The 14,497-nt window shown below is 42.1% G+C and overlaps 1 protein-coding gene across 1 annotated transcript; it reads left to right on the forward strand.

The window, feature by feature from the left end:
• The first annotated feature begins 1,056 nt into the window (after positions 1 to 1,056).
• On the forward strand, positions 1,057 to 11,893 carry dedd1 (death effector domain-containing 1). Its single transcript, XM_062400014.1, has 5 exons — positions 1,057 to 1,234; positions 1,881 to 2,399; positions 2,565 to 2,693; positions 3,026 to 3,166; positions 9,931 to 11,893. Exons 2-5 carry the CDS (start codon positions 1,925 to 1,927, stop codon positions 10,335 to 10,337), a joined length of 1,152 nt encoding a protein of 383 aa, XP_062255998.1. The 5' UTR covers positions 1,057 to 1,234; positions 1,881 to 1,924; the 3' UTR covers positions 10,338 to 11,893.
• The last annotated feature ends 2,604 nt before the right edge of the window (positions 11,894 to 14,497 follow it).

Consider the following 14,497-nt stretch of genomic DNA (forward strand, 5'->3'; position numbering starts at 1 on the left):
AGAAGCCTACTGCGCACATTCTGCGCAGAAACCCATTGCGCAGATCCTGCGCAGAAGCCTACTGCGCACATTCTGCGCATAAGGCCACTGCGCACATTCTGCGCAGAAGCCTACTGCGCACATTCTGCGCAGAAGCCTACTGCGCACATTCTGCGCAGAAACCCATTGCGCAGATCCTGCGCAGAAGCCTACTGCGCACAACCTGCGCAGAAGCCCATTGCGCACATTCTGCGCAGAAGCCCATTGCGCGCGCAGTTTTTTTTTTTTTTTTTTTTTTTTTAAATTAAATTTCCCTGTTTTATATTTAATTAATTTAAATTAATAGTGTAAGATATTTTGCAATTATTAGGAGAAGTCCTGCCAATATTAAGAGTTGAACATATTGCCAGCTTGAAAATGGGACTGAGTGGGATTCGAACCCGGGCCAGTCTTTTTAGAGACAGAACGCTTTACCCACTAGGCTACTTCAGCAGATGGCTTTCATTATGAACATTTTATGATGCCTTTGGTAAACACTTCAGAGAAAATATTTTCAACATATATTTGACAGCCTTACTTAAAAGTTACATTTATATTTTTGGCTTTTAGATACTGGATGAAACCTATCGTTAGAGAATAGCCCCATGGGGGGGGGGGGGGGGGGATATTTTTTGAGAGAAGATTCCAGATTCATTCACTATTCGGCTCAACAGATGATCCATGAAGCTTCCTTCTACCAAGTTGTGTGGTTCGAGTTTTATCACACTTTGCTTTGGCGTCAGCGTGGACGCAACTCAGGCCGTGTTTGTTTACCAAGCCTCGTCACGAGCAAGCAAACACCATTATTAGTATCCAGAAGGAAAGGTTCCGTTAATATCCGTAATGACAGAATTCTGCTAATTCTGAACATTAGTTATTTATACGTATTTTGACCTCATATTCCAAACTTATCGTGGTACTACTTGTTATTGTAAGTTTGTGTTTTTATCTCGAAATCTTATGAAGTGATGTTTTTTTTGTCCTGAGGCGTGTTGTTGTTGTTATGTTTTTTTTTCCTCACAGGAACGTGACTGATTACGTAACGTGTCAAAGGGGTAATTTGCTCCACCGGCTGCTGCTGAGGAACGAGCTCGAGTCCCGCTGTCTCCCTCCCAGTTTGCTTCCGGTCGCTCCAGTTCCACAGAGGACGAGCACACAGCTGCCTCAGATCCGCTCGGGGAGTTCGGTCACAGCATCGAACTGACGGCGACTCGAGGTAGGAGTGCTGAGCTCTGCACAAACAGGACAGGAGAAAACACGGGAGAAACACGTTAGCTCCATGCTACAGCGCAGACAGCTGTTTGTTTGGCTCAGAGTAGTTTACCACGAACGTAGCTTTTGTTCGCCTCTCGTCCAAACATCTGCTTTTAAGTCTTTGCAAAAAGTACGTCTGCTTCACAAAAGTTAGTACATGCATGGAAAACAGGGGAAACAAACAGAGAACATGGCAGGAAGTGGAAGTCCGACCTATTTAACTTGTATATGAATGCAGTGTTTCAAATGTAAAAGCAAACCTGCCCACACTGCTGTGGAGTGCAGCGAAATACAACAATCGTTTTCTCAGTATAATTTCTGTTAAGATCAATACGACAGAAGTTCATCAGTGTTGGAGGAAGCTCTCTGAATAAAAAAATACTCAAGTAAAAGCAGCTCATTAACTTGTTTAATGAGTAAAAGTAAGCAAGTGCTTGTTTTTAAATAGACTTGAAGTATTACAGGTAAAAGTACTTGGTGATTCTCAGTGGGCAAAGCTAAAGAATACTTGATCCATGTGGTGTTACTTCCAAACTGAAAAGTTACACAGTTGGACCTTTACATGTTTACCGATGTAATATTTGGTTGTTGTATCTATTTCTGACCAGTCACAGGTGGGAGGGTAGAGAGAGGCCACAGACAGATCTCCATCATGGATGCAGTCCACCAGCACCAGTACCCTTTCAGGGACTCAATGTACTGGGATGAAACAGAGTGTCTGAACTACTATGGGATGCTGTCTCTACATGAGGTTATTGAAATAGTCGGTTCTCAGCTGACAGAGACGGACATAGAGGTGCTGTCATTCCTTCTGGATGAAGCCTATTCCACACCGCACCCTCTCAATCCAGCAGGCTGGACGGTCGAGCCCCGTGAGGACGAGCCAGATGAACCAGGAGTGTCCCCGAGTCCTGAGCTGCTGAAGGCCTGGGGCCGTGTAAAGCCTCAGGCCCCCCATCACCCCATGGAGGTCTCACATAAACCCAAGAGTGGCCTCGAGCTGTTGCTAGAGCTAGAGCGGCGGGGATACCTTAGTGATGGCAACTTGGAGCCACTACTGCAGCTACTGAGAGTCCTCACCCGTCATGATCTGCTGCCCTTAGTGTCCCACAAGAAAAGGAGGACAGGTGAGGATGAATCTCAGAAGTGCTTCTTAGCAGAATTTGAGATTTATGTTGAATGCAACATCTGCTGCCTTCCACTATAATGACATGTTAGAGTTTTATCAATCATTGCATAATTCCTTCCTACTTCTATGCTCATGATACTTATCTATAGTTTTTGTGTTACAGTGTCTCCAGAGAGAAGTAGACAGCGATATGGAACAGAAAACAGAGAGTCGATGTGCGTCTCTGGAATGCGTCACAGCTGTAGACAGACAGAAATACCTCTTCCTTATTTCACACAGCAATTGAGAACTGGTAAGCGCACTTATTGTGTTGTATCTTTCTGTCCAGAAGTATAGGCTGCAGTGTGAGGGCAAACATGTTTGTCATGGAGGCGGACTGTTCCAAAACTACAGATAATTATTCTTTACATTGGACATTTTTTACCGTACACCTAATGCGGTTCAAAAGTATGATAGGCTCAGTTAGAGAACGAGTGTAGTTTTGGTGCCTATAGATGTTTTCAGCAAAGGATGTTTTGATCTGATATCAACGAAGTAAACAAAGTAAAATGTCAGCACCAACACAAAGATCTCCTTTCCGCGCTCATTGTCCTAATTCCACTAATTCCATTCCTGCTCTGTCAGATAATTACCCTCCTATGCCTGGGTTACCCAATCGCAGGAGGAGGAAGAAAAGGGGAAATGGCTGGAGCCGTAAGCCAAGGAGGACAAGCAGACAGGGGCAGCCGCTGCCTCCACAGCCACCACCATTCAAAGCGTCCTGTGGTAAGAGCACTTCCTGCTTTCTTAACCGGTCTTGTTAAGCTTTTCCTGTCTAGCCTTCAGCTCCATCACCCGCCCCCATTTTCTGTAACAGATAATTTCCCCTTTTTTATTAACTTTATAAGTTTCAATATCATATTCAATCCACTAACATCGCCTGCAGCATCAACATATTTCCTGTTATGTCTCCTACAATTCTGATGTCGTTTGTCTTCGGACTCTCAGCTTGAGGTGAAGGAGATGCCATGATAAGCCTAGTTTTCGATATTTTTTTGAACAATCATCCCAAAGAATCTTTAGGCACAGAAAGCTTGAACACTGAGTCCAGAGTCTTTTAACTCTTTGCGTAATGGAGCAAAGATTCTGTTGTTAAGAAAGAAAAGTGTGAAGAACAGGGACAAAGTTTGATGTATCTTACACACTTAAGAATACGTCATACTGTTTAACAAAAGAGCATTGGCCCTAAATAGAAGCTGGGAATAGACCAGCCACACCAACACTGTTGTTACCTGACAAATAGACAGTGGAGGGAGTTGCCCGGGAGTAACAGAGTCAATGACAGTTACGCACTTAGCTGGAAAATCTTGACAGCATTAGAACCCAAATGTAAATACTGGACATGTCTATGATGTGGTGGTATTGCTTGAGATTTAAATCTGTCGGTACTACATAAGCCAGAACTGCAGTAGTTACTTGTTGAATTCACAGTCAACTTGTCATGTCAGCACTTTCCGTCTGCCAACTCAACTTCTTCTTGTCTCATGGCACCAGGAAGTCAACAGATCCTGACTTTAAATCTCAAAAAAACATACAAATTGAATGGTCTCAACTGTTGGATGCAGACATAAAATGTGAAATATAAATTACCTTGCACTTCCCTTTCATTTGACAGGCATTTTTCTTTTTCACCGTCATGCTCTTTATGTTTAGATTTTCAATATCTCCTTAACTGTAACATCAACATTGGGGACATTTTGCCTGTTTCTCCACCTCCATCTTACCAGCTGTTCAGAGTGTGGACTGGTAGGTCGTCTCTAAGAAGCTGCTCGGCTTTAAAGTCAAGCTTGATACAAAGTTGTCACAAGAGCCAACCACCCAACCTCGCACATCTTCCTGAAAAAACACTCTAAGTATTTGTTCAAAACGATCTAACTGGAAAGCTGCACTTTGTGATCAATTATCAATGTCCTGTTCCACATGTCAACCATTGCCTGCCCTAATCGGCCAATGGTAGTTTCTCCTAGCAAAATAAGCTTCAATTAAAATACCACTAACACCAGTTGCTCTTTGTGTGAAGTTTGCTCAAGTCATTCATATCAACGTTATCAATTGTTTTGTTTTTTACTTCCATCGTTGGCTTTTGGTCAGAAATACTTATAATAACGAAGACATTGTGATTCTAAATTTTTAAAGGAAAAAAATCATCTAACAATGAAGACAGCCCCTCTTAGTTATTCAGGATGAGTGATGTGCTTGTGACTATACATAGCAGTAGTTTCCAAGAAATCTTCAGCTGATGTAAAAGGCAAAAATGCAAGAAAACTAAAATCTCTCATCGTTAATTTAATCCCACCAAAACTAAACTAATCGGGAAAATTTTTACGTCACAAAAGTAGTTGACAAATTCCTTTACTTTCTCTGCGGAGAATAACCCTGAGACACCTGACACTTGTTTACAAATCTGGCCAAAGGCTGTTTTCGCTTTGTCTGACAACTACACGTCAAAAGTCCAGCAGTTGATTATTTGTAATCCTGTAAGCCTCATTTTACAGGATTACAAATGGTTAAATAGAAAATACTTTATCTGACATGAGTCTGATGATCCACAAACATTTCCCGCGTACTATTCTACCTTTTTGAATATTGCATGATGTCAAAAGCTGTAGAGAATGTAGCTGAGGACAAATTTGAGTTTCCTAACAAAGCCAGATAAAGAGAGAGTGGAGGCAAACATTTCCACATGGTGAAAGCAGTTGACCAAACACAACAGTGTGGGCCACAATCAGAGCAGACTGGGATTTAATAATAGGGGGCCTTAAATAGACTGGAGCTAAAACCAAGTGTTAAAGACATCTGTGGAAAAGAGGAGCTGCAGCCCAAATTATGATGAACCTGAAATGAGCAAACTATGTTATAATAAGGCAAAATATAAAATATGTTGGACATGTTTGTGAAAGTGTCAGTTATCACTGCAGGGAGGAAACCTTTTGGGGCCATCCTGTCTCTTCATGGGATTTTCATAAAAGAGATTTAATCAACTGAAATCCTAATGGCTAATTAAACCTAAATTTAATTAGCCATGTCTGGAGTCTCAACTTAAACTTAATAATAATTGAGTCCTTTTTGAAGAACTAGCCCAGTATTTCATCTAAGAGAATATAACATGGCTGCCAATACACAGCTGCTTAAAAGAAAAACCCATGTAACCTTTACTCAGGCAGTTCTGAGAGAAATAACCCCACAGTGCTTTGCTGAAGGAAGCTCCTGCTGTATCTTATCTCTGTTCCCTGTGTGAGTCCTGAGTGTGTGTTTGTCAAGAGGGAGCAGAGATAGATGGGGTGGTTCAGTCCGATGCTGGCCCCCAACATTTAAACAGACTTCAAATACTTGTCAGGATTCATCTCTCGGATCATTTTCAGTGAAGTGTCTCAATCAGATTCTGACAACGGTACAAATGCCCACAAGGTGTTTTTAACTTCAGCTCAGTCGTAGTTGTGTGCGATCTAAATGGGATGGTTTAATGCACATCAAAGATTAATGCTACTGTCAGGGCTTAAATAATGGATTGGTGAGTGTAACGGGATTGGTCAAGGTAAGAGCAGTCCCAAGCATCCCACTCAGACGCTGCTGTTATATCGTAGAGCTATAGCAAAGGGATTTCTGAGCTGATGAACTTGTCAGTATCAACTATTGCCCTGACTCAAACCTCATTACAACCGAGAGAAGTGAGTGCTGCTGTTCCATGCCTGCTTGATGTTGGAAAAAAACACCCAGTCGACAGATATCCAACCCACTTGTGCTTGTCTCTTTCTCTCTTTCTCTCCTTTCTGTGTTCGCAGTTCTAAACAGACCAACCTGTGTGTCAGGAAAAACAGTATCCTTACACACAAGGCGAGGGAGAGAATGAACACTAAATGCTCAAGCTACGCAAAACTGGTACAGAGGGTGAATTTTGTCTGTGGGGAAAAGAGAGTTCTGTCCGCCTGTCTCTCGAATCTCCCCTAACACTCCACTCTCTCGGTCAGTCGTTCAGCAGAAGAACGGATCGATAAAGAGTTGAAGCTCTCCGTTCCAAGTGACTCCTCGTAAATGGGTACTTAAACTTATTTTTTTATTTTGGCGGGGTGAGATGGAGGAAGCCAAACGGGCTCGGTGTTTAAAGTGAGAAAATGAAAGCTGTGCTTCCTAATGTCCAGTCTAAGTGGATCTCTCTGTGTCTGATGAAGCGTGAAGTGCTCTGTAACCCTAACGAAATGACTATCCCTGTGTTCCTGTGGTTTTGAATGGTCTTCTTCTCACTACCACTATCTCTCCCTCCATCCTGCTCAGTATGAAATAGGAAGGAAGACACGGGGACCATCCATAAATGCATTCATTGATTGAAGGGCAGGTGTTTACCATAGCCACAGCCCTCGCACAGTGTAATGATTCAAAAGGTCGAAATGTTAACTGCCCTAACCTTCAGATTTCATCGCGTCCATAGTGAATTTAGTGAAGGGTATAAAAGTAAGGTGATTGCCAATATTCTATACCTAGATAAGTCACTTATTTAACAATATGCCTGCAGGGACCATATATAGTAAAGAAATATTTTGAATCCCTCCCCTTATACATTTTAATTTTATTCTTTTACAACTTTGAATCCCTGAGCAGTGGATGTTGGATGTTTAATTACTGGTTCCAGGTGACACGAACCTGCTCAAAGTTGAGGTCGTCGTGTTGAGCACTTGCATGCGAGCCCCAGTTCTTTTGCAGACTGCAGCAGGTTTTCCTCAAGGATTTCTCTGTATTCAATTTAGCCTCTCTCTTCCCAAGCTATGGAAGTGCCTGCTATAGGGATGAATCCACAGCATGAAGAAGCCACCGCTGCACTTCATAATGGGAATAGTGTGTTTCCCGGGGTGAGCTGTGGTTTTATTATTCCAACAATAGGCCCTGTTCATACCTGGCATTGACATGCGTTTGGCAAGTACATAAGTTCGAACCTGACATTAGTTGCCAAATGTGTTGTAAGTGACCACTTGTGATCAGACTTCACTCTCCTGCTCCTCCCTGCTGGAAATGAATACATCCATTCATCTATTTGCAAGGATCAAGTACATTGGTATTTATTATCAGCAGCAGGCTGCAATGCACTTCCTGGACCTAGTCTGCTGGATATTAAAAGAAGAGGGAATTCCTTGGTGTGTTCCCAGCAAAAAAATTGGCCAAGATATCTGATTCTTTTGTAATATCTCTGGGCTATTTTAAATTTTCAGATGTCCTGGCCAGCTCGTGCGATTTGTGAACCAATCGAGCGCTTACTCCTGCTCAGGCAGAGGACGTCAGTTGAGACGCTTGTGTCTCAGTGTGGCCCCAGGACAGATTCGCGTCTCGTCTAAAAGAACGTGGCCATATGCGTCCCAGACGACTTCTGACCAATCTGATGTCATGGCCTCAAAGCGTCCTTGGTGCATTCACACCTGTACTTAGAGCTGTCCGCTTGTGATTGGATCAGCTAAGAAGGATGTAAGTGCCAGTTATGAACAGGGCCACTGAGGACATAGTTCTCAATTTCAATTTTGTTATGCCATAAAACTTCTTTCTACTTCAATTCAAAAGAACATTTATCACCAATAACTAATACTTTTTTTATGCATGATTCTCTGTGTGTCGGCAGGCCACTGTAGATCAATGTTGTAAAACAATGAAACATGAAAAAAGGGGGATGAATAATGGGTGTAGGTTCTTAAAGTCCTAAAGACAATCAGGATCTGTGTTATGAGGAGATAACCAAATGTATCAAATCTCTGTTATTGCCAATGGACTGAGCTTAAGAAACAGTATTTCAGTTAAAGGTCATATATTTTAAGCGTTTTAATAGAAATATGAATATAATTTATTTTTCTTAAATCACTACAATGTCTTTATAAAGGGCTGTAAAATGTAATTCCTTTACGCTTAAGAAAATATGTTATCTAGTAGTGGAAACTGGTGTGTAAATTGAACGATCTCCTGCAAGTGGCTTTTCAAATGAATGTTGTTTCCAATCCTGCATATTATTTTACATTAGTCAAACCTTATTGCTTACGCGTCCCTTTTGATCCAGTCTGTTTTCATAGTAATCTAAACACAACCTTGTGAAGCACAAATGCAAATAATGGTGTTTGGTTATCGCTCGCCGACAAATGTTAAGAGATGCAAAATCAATGCCTTAATTCAACATTTGCATTTCTAATGTTGGCATTTCCCAAACTTAAACCCTCTTGTGTCCCGTGCCATTTCCCAAAGCCCCAGACGAAATCTGAATGAAGAATAGGAAAGACCTATTTGTTGTGCTATCTGTTGTGTTTCTGTTTATTTGAACATTTAAAGTTTTTTACTGACACACATTTAATGTTTCCTTATTAAGATTTGACCCAAGCCCCTTCTCACACGGTTGAAGGAGAGCAGTTTTTTCACCCGGGAGATGCAGCTGCTCGGAATAAGGTTCCTGCACAGCTTTGCAATGAAACCTTGATGAGAATGTTCCTGGAGAAATGGATGTCATTGGTAGTAGAGACTGTTGACCTCTACTGAAGGGGTTCCAGCGAGAGAGATGAATTTGTGTTGCAGCAAAAGTCGTCAGCAGCCGGTTTCCACTCGAAGTTCTGGAATAATGACATGGGGGCCGGTCTCCGCAGTGCTCTTGCTCAGCACAGTATGTATCCTCTGATCTTTCTCGCTGTGCTGTTGCATGACCACCAATCCTGTTGATGCGGAACTGCAGGAGTTGTCAGCATTAAACATGTTGATCAGAATGAATCTGCAGTGTTTTAACACTGGGCTGGAACAAGAAGCCACGCCAGGGCTTGACTATGCGAAGTTTGCTTTTCCTAAACTTCCACCTGACATTTGCCGAAGGTTTCAAGTTGATTTAAATTGATTCATCATATGAACTCTACCACCATGATTTATGCAAACCCCAGACTATAAAAATGTAGTCCCCTCAGTTTCTTCTGATCGCTGCCAACTCTTTATACAACATTATTACTTTAATTGCCTCAGAAGAAGAATAACTACTGGTTCAGTTGCAGAGTGTGGACACAGAGTAACAGGGCATATTCTCTTTTGACGAGCCTTTATCAAAAGAAAACCTCACATGTTCCGCTGCACAATTTCCAGTCCTGTCTTAATGAGCCCGTTGGGTCACAGTGTCCTTTTTCTGTGACCCGACTCCTTGCTCTCAATCTACTCGTTCAACCTCTGCTGAATGTAATGCCCCATGTTGATAATGTGAACTAACTCTCCTCTTATGATTTTGTCTTGTTCCTCTTTCTCTACCCTCTTTGTTTTGGCTTCCTGACCCCTCCCCTTCGGTTTCTCTGGGCCTATCCAATTTGACTTCCACCACCCACTTCTTTTCACTTTTTCAACGACCTTTTCCTCATCTTCCTCTCTTCCCCCTTTACCCACTTCATGTCTCCCTTGCCCTCATTATTCGCATTCTCCCTTCTACCTTTCCTTCCATTATTTCACCCCTCACCCCTTTTTCCACCACTATTTGCTCCTCCCTCCTTCTTTCTCAGATGTCCGCCTGCGTGTCCGGGCCGAGTATCTGGAGCACGAGTCTGCACTCCGTGGCAACGTCTCCTCGGACAAGCGGCAGCCACTAGAGCGGCAGTTCGAGTTGTTCAGCCAAGCCAGTTCGCTGCTGCGCGCCAGAGACCTGGGTTCCATCGTCTGCGACATCAAGTTCACAGAGCTGGACAATCTGGAGGCCTTCTGGGGGGACTACCTGAGTGGAGCGCTGCTGGAGGCCCTGAAGGGAGTCTTCATCACAGACTCACTGAGGATGGCAGCAGGCACAGAGGGCGTGCGCCTGCTGATCAGTGTGGACCAGGATGACTACGAGGAAGGCCGCAAGCTGCTGAGACCTAAGAGAGAGCAGTCTCCATGTACCGGGGGGGGCTCAGAGTCTCTTTGGTCTGTGTAGGATGATGAGACTCTTTGAAGTGCATCACATTAAATTTAAAGAATTGAATTGTACGTAATGCAATACACAGTTTACTTACAGGCAAATATGTACGTGTGATCCATCTAGTAACCACTAGATGGCAGCATGTACCATTAGTTTGTGTTCATCTCAGGCCCTGCATTTACAAAATGGTCAGTTTGTGGTGAAATCCTTTCTGATATTTGTGACAGGAAAGTGAATCATAACGGATCAATGTGCTTTTCCTTTGGATTCACGCACAGGTGCTACTTTGTAGGACCAGGAAGACAAAGGATTTATCAACAGTTTTCCTCTTTGTCTCAGAAGTGGTAAGCCCCACCTCACATAATACATGTCAAGACTCCAGGGATGCCGCAAAATATAGAAAAATGTAATTGTGTTGATACATTCTCATGCTAATGGTCAAGGTTGAGCCCACGTGCATACACAAGCCGTCTTAATGGGCCACAATAATACAAACCATCGTGTGCTTATTGTAAATGTTGTCCTAATGAATGCTTGGCCAGTCGGGGATCCAACTTTCAAAATGGCAGGAGAAAATGTTGCAAATGTATACCTAAAAAAATCACGCCCTAAAATGAAAAATAATAATTTGGTGCCTAAATTAAAAAAAAAAGAAAAAATGTAACCGACAATACTAATCCAATCAAAACTACTTCAAAAAAACTAGGTAGCCTGCCAGGGAAAGTTTCTGATCTTTGAAAAAATGTGTGAGATTTTGAGTCCAAATGGAAAAGTGGGCTGCTCTCAGTATAAATTGACCTTTGGTCTAACTTCAGTGAGCCTAGTCCGCACATAAACACCTTGATAACAAACACGAGGATTCTCGGCGCTGTGTACCACGATAACCCAACTTGTGATTGCCGTGGTCCGTGGATACGGCAGTTGCCAGTAGATGACAGCAGTGATTAGGGCTAGGTCTCAGCAGACCATGGAGGGATTCATCATCACAAGCTTGTCAACAGCAACTCGGATAATGCAACGGTGGCTTGTGTCCAGGCTTCCAGCGAGGCCCCAGCAAGTGCTTCTCTCAGCAAGTAAAGCACGGGACAGTGCGTCGGTCAATAGAAGTGATGTTGGGGAGATCAAAATCAAAAGTGCACATCCCAGCTCCACTCAGCCCTGCTATGTTGGCCCAGTAGAGTGGCTCACGGACAGCTGTCTATTCAGCCTGCTGGAACTAATGCCTGGACTTCACTCATAGAAGACGATCAATAAGGCCCCTCACTCTTAAGTCCCTTCATACAGGCACGACTTAAGCAGACAGACTTGCTACTGTCTGAAGTGGAAAGTCCTTCTGGACCAGCCAGAGGGAGGGACAGTAGGACAATGGACATATTTCCATGTTTACTTTTGTGTACAAAGCTCTTTTTGGTACATCAGTTTGTAATGTTTGTTTGTATTATTAATACGGGGGGGTATTTAAATACTGGAAAATATTTGTTAAAAAAATATATGCTTTTGGTATAAAACTTATTTTTTTGTGGAAATCTTTGTATGTTAAAAATTATTTTTTGGTCATAAAAAATAAAGAGTTGATGGCCTAAAGCTAGTGTTGGTATTGATTTATTTTGTCTTTTTTTTTTACAACAATATATAGGTTGAACATGGTAGAAACTCATCTGTGAGTGTGACTGGTTGTTCATCTTTATTAGTCAGCCTTGCCATAAGCAGGGAGTACCCCGCCTCTCACCCAATATCAGCTGGGATTGGCTTCAGCCCCACAGCAGCCCTTTGAAGAATAACCAGTAGAGATAATGGCTAGATGGATCTAAAGCTTCATTATACTGTAACACTGAATGCGTATAACTGTATTCCTCCCTTTTTTGCTAACTAGCAGCACTTGTCATATTCTGAAATCCCTGAGCCTCGCGGTCTGTGTCGTTGTTATTTTGAACAGTTTTCTAAATTGATATTTCTGCCGGCCCTCCAGCCTCTGTAAGTGTATTAGCAGGAACGTGCCCTCTCTCTGCCCCCGAACCATTTGAAGAGTTCCATCGAATGCAGGTCACCCTGGATCAGATCCTTAATTATTTCTCTTTGCTCTAAGCTGTCGGCGAGATGACGGTGTAATGAGTGCTTCAAACATCTTATTAAACTACCTGCCCTTGTGCTATTTTTTCCCCTTCCTTGTGCCGTACACTTGCTTGAAGGTCTAATTTGAAGGGAATGTAATGACACGGCACTGCTGGTTTCCACGTTGAGATGCATGATGTAAAACCATGAGCAGCAAATTCACCATTTATTCAGTAGGAAAATGTAAAAAAAAAATTAGCACAGTATATTCATCCTATAATTATTTGTTTTTAAATCTTGCATGAACAGACTATGTTATATTTATGACACAAACAGGACAAACTGCCAATAAAATAATTAAATATCCACCATATTTCAGGTCCTCCGAACTGATGATACATCCATTACACCCAAAAAATGTATTACTGGTGTAATTCATTAAAGACTTTTTGCTTGCAGACTTCTAACTCTAAATTTAATGTTAAGATGCTTCCACTTTCAAATACTTTCATATCCTTTTTTCTATTAATGACACATGATACTTTTAGAATGCGAGCTTCTCTCAGCTTTTAAAAAAAAAATGTTTTTCCTCTCTGCATGGATTCTCATTAATTTGGTTAATGTTACATAGAGGCTTTTAATTCCTTTCTTGTGCCAACTTGTTTAGAGGATTATGAGTGAATACGTAGATGATTCAATCAGCCTGTATGTAATTGATTTCAATGTTTCATTAAGAAATGTTGATGTGTTATGCACTAGTGCTACGTCCTCATGGTAGTAGGTGAGGTCTTTGATTGATCAGTGCTGCCTCCTTGGACATAATTAAGTCCTCTGATGTAGACCATCACAGTCCTGGAGCACATGAATAAATAATGTAAATGTCGGCTAAAGGGCAGGTTGAAAAGCCACCTCATTTCACTTTTGATTCCAAGTTATTACTCTGCGATGGCACTGTGATGGGTTTTAGGCAGATTTGGTTCAAGGTTAGGTCATTCAGTTGTAGTGATAAATAATTTGGAGATGTTATATGAGTACTCTCATCCTTTACATGGCTAGATCACTTATAATTTGTATTTAGCATATTAATTTCCTTCCTTTACACTGCATGGTTTGCCTCCTGTGTTCAGGAGGTCAGAAGAAATGACTGACTTCTAAAGGACATTTTAGAATGTCACTCAGATATGATAGACACTCGACACCACATGGAAATGAACGGGATATTTCTGATTCATGAGTTCATTTGAAATGTTTGTTGTTTATTGCATTTATTTTATTTAACTCACACAAACATTCACCAATGCTGTGCAACAAAACTAAGTTAATTGTAATATTGATCCGAATTTCATGGCCCATTCTTGTTGGTAAAGTTCTGCTGCCACAACGATCACATTTTAAATATTTAGCACTCAGATGTTTCTTTTCACATGCTGGGTTATAAACAGTTAGAAATGTTCTGACCACAACTACACCTTTAAAAAAAATGGTGGCAAGTGTCTGTACAAAGTTTTATCATTGACTTGGGAGCTGGGGACTAGTGGAAAATGTGATAGGGCCGATTCTCCCCTATTCAGAGTATGTCTTGTTTGATGGCTGGTTAAACTGCCCCAGGTCAGCCTTGGGGAAAGCTGAGGTTTTTGAAAGCCCAGTTCTCACCACACCCAGCCTTGAAGCAAGACCAGTGATGTGATTCCCATTGGGAGAACTGGCCATTCTTTCAGAGAAGTCTGCTAAACTATAGAGGTCCAACTCGAAAAGATGCCGCCTTGTTCCTCCTATGTACAATTGCTCCCTCTAGGATGGCATCACCACGAGAGATTTGTTTGTTAAAGAGATCTCGGCGCAGATCTGGATCTCTCAGGGAAATTTTGTTCACAAATATCCAAAGACAAGTCCCAGGCAGAGCGACGATGGTGAGTCCGGCCCTTTTTTTCCATCAGGCAGCCATCTACCAGACAGGTCAGGGTTTGTGATGTCACAAACCTAAGGAACCAATCCTGACAACCTTTGGGTGGGGCTCAATAGCAGGAAAAGGCTCCTCAGCTGCAGGTGAGCTGTGGGGGTGGGGAGCCAGAGAGCACCATTCAGCCAAAATAAAGACCGAAATGAGGAAGGAAGGTTTGGAG

This window comes from Platichthys flesus, chromosome 11, assembly GCF_949316205.1.
Source record: "Platichthys flesus chromosome 11, fPlaFle2.1, whole genome shotgun sequence".
NCBI classification, from domain to species: domain Eukaryota; kingdom Metazoa; phylum Chordata; class Actinopteri; order Pleuronectiformes; family Pleuronectidae; genus Platichthys; species Platichthys flesus.

What these genes read in the sequence shown, in the direction of transcription:
- dedd1 (XM_062400014.1), top strand. Translation starts at nt 1,925, where the DNA reads ATGGATGCAGTCCACCAGCACCAGTACCCTTTCAGGGACTCAATGTAC. An exon ending in CCACAAGAAAAGGAGGACAG is followed by an intron (nt 2,400 to 2,564) that starts GTGAGGATGAAT and finishes TTTGTGTTACAG; the next exon opens with TGTCTCCAGAGAGAAGTAGA. An exon ending in ACCATTCAAAGCGTCCTGTG is followed by an intron (nt 3,167 to 9,930) that starts GTAAGAGCACTT and finishes CTTCTTTCTCAG; the next exon opens with ATGTCCGCCTGCGTGTCCGG.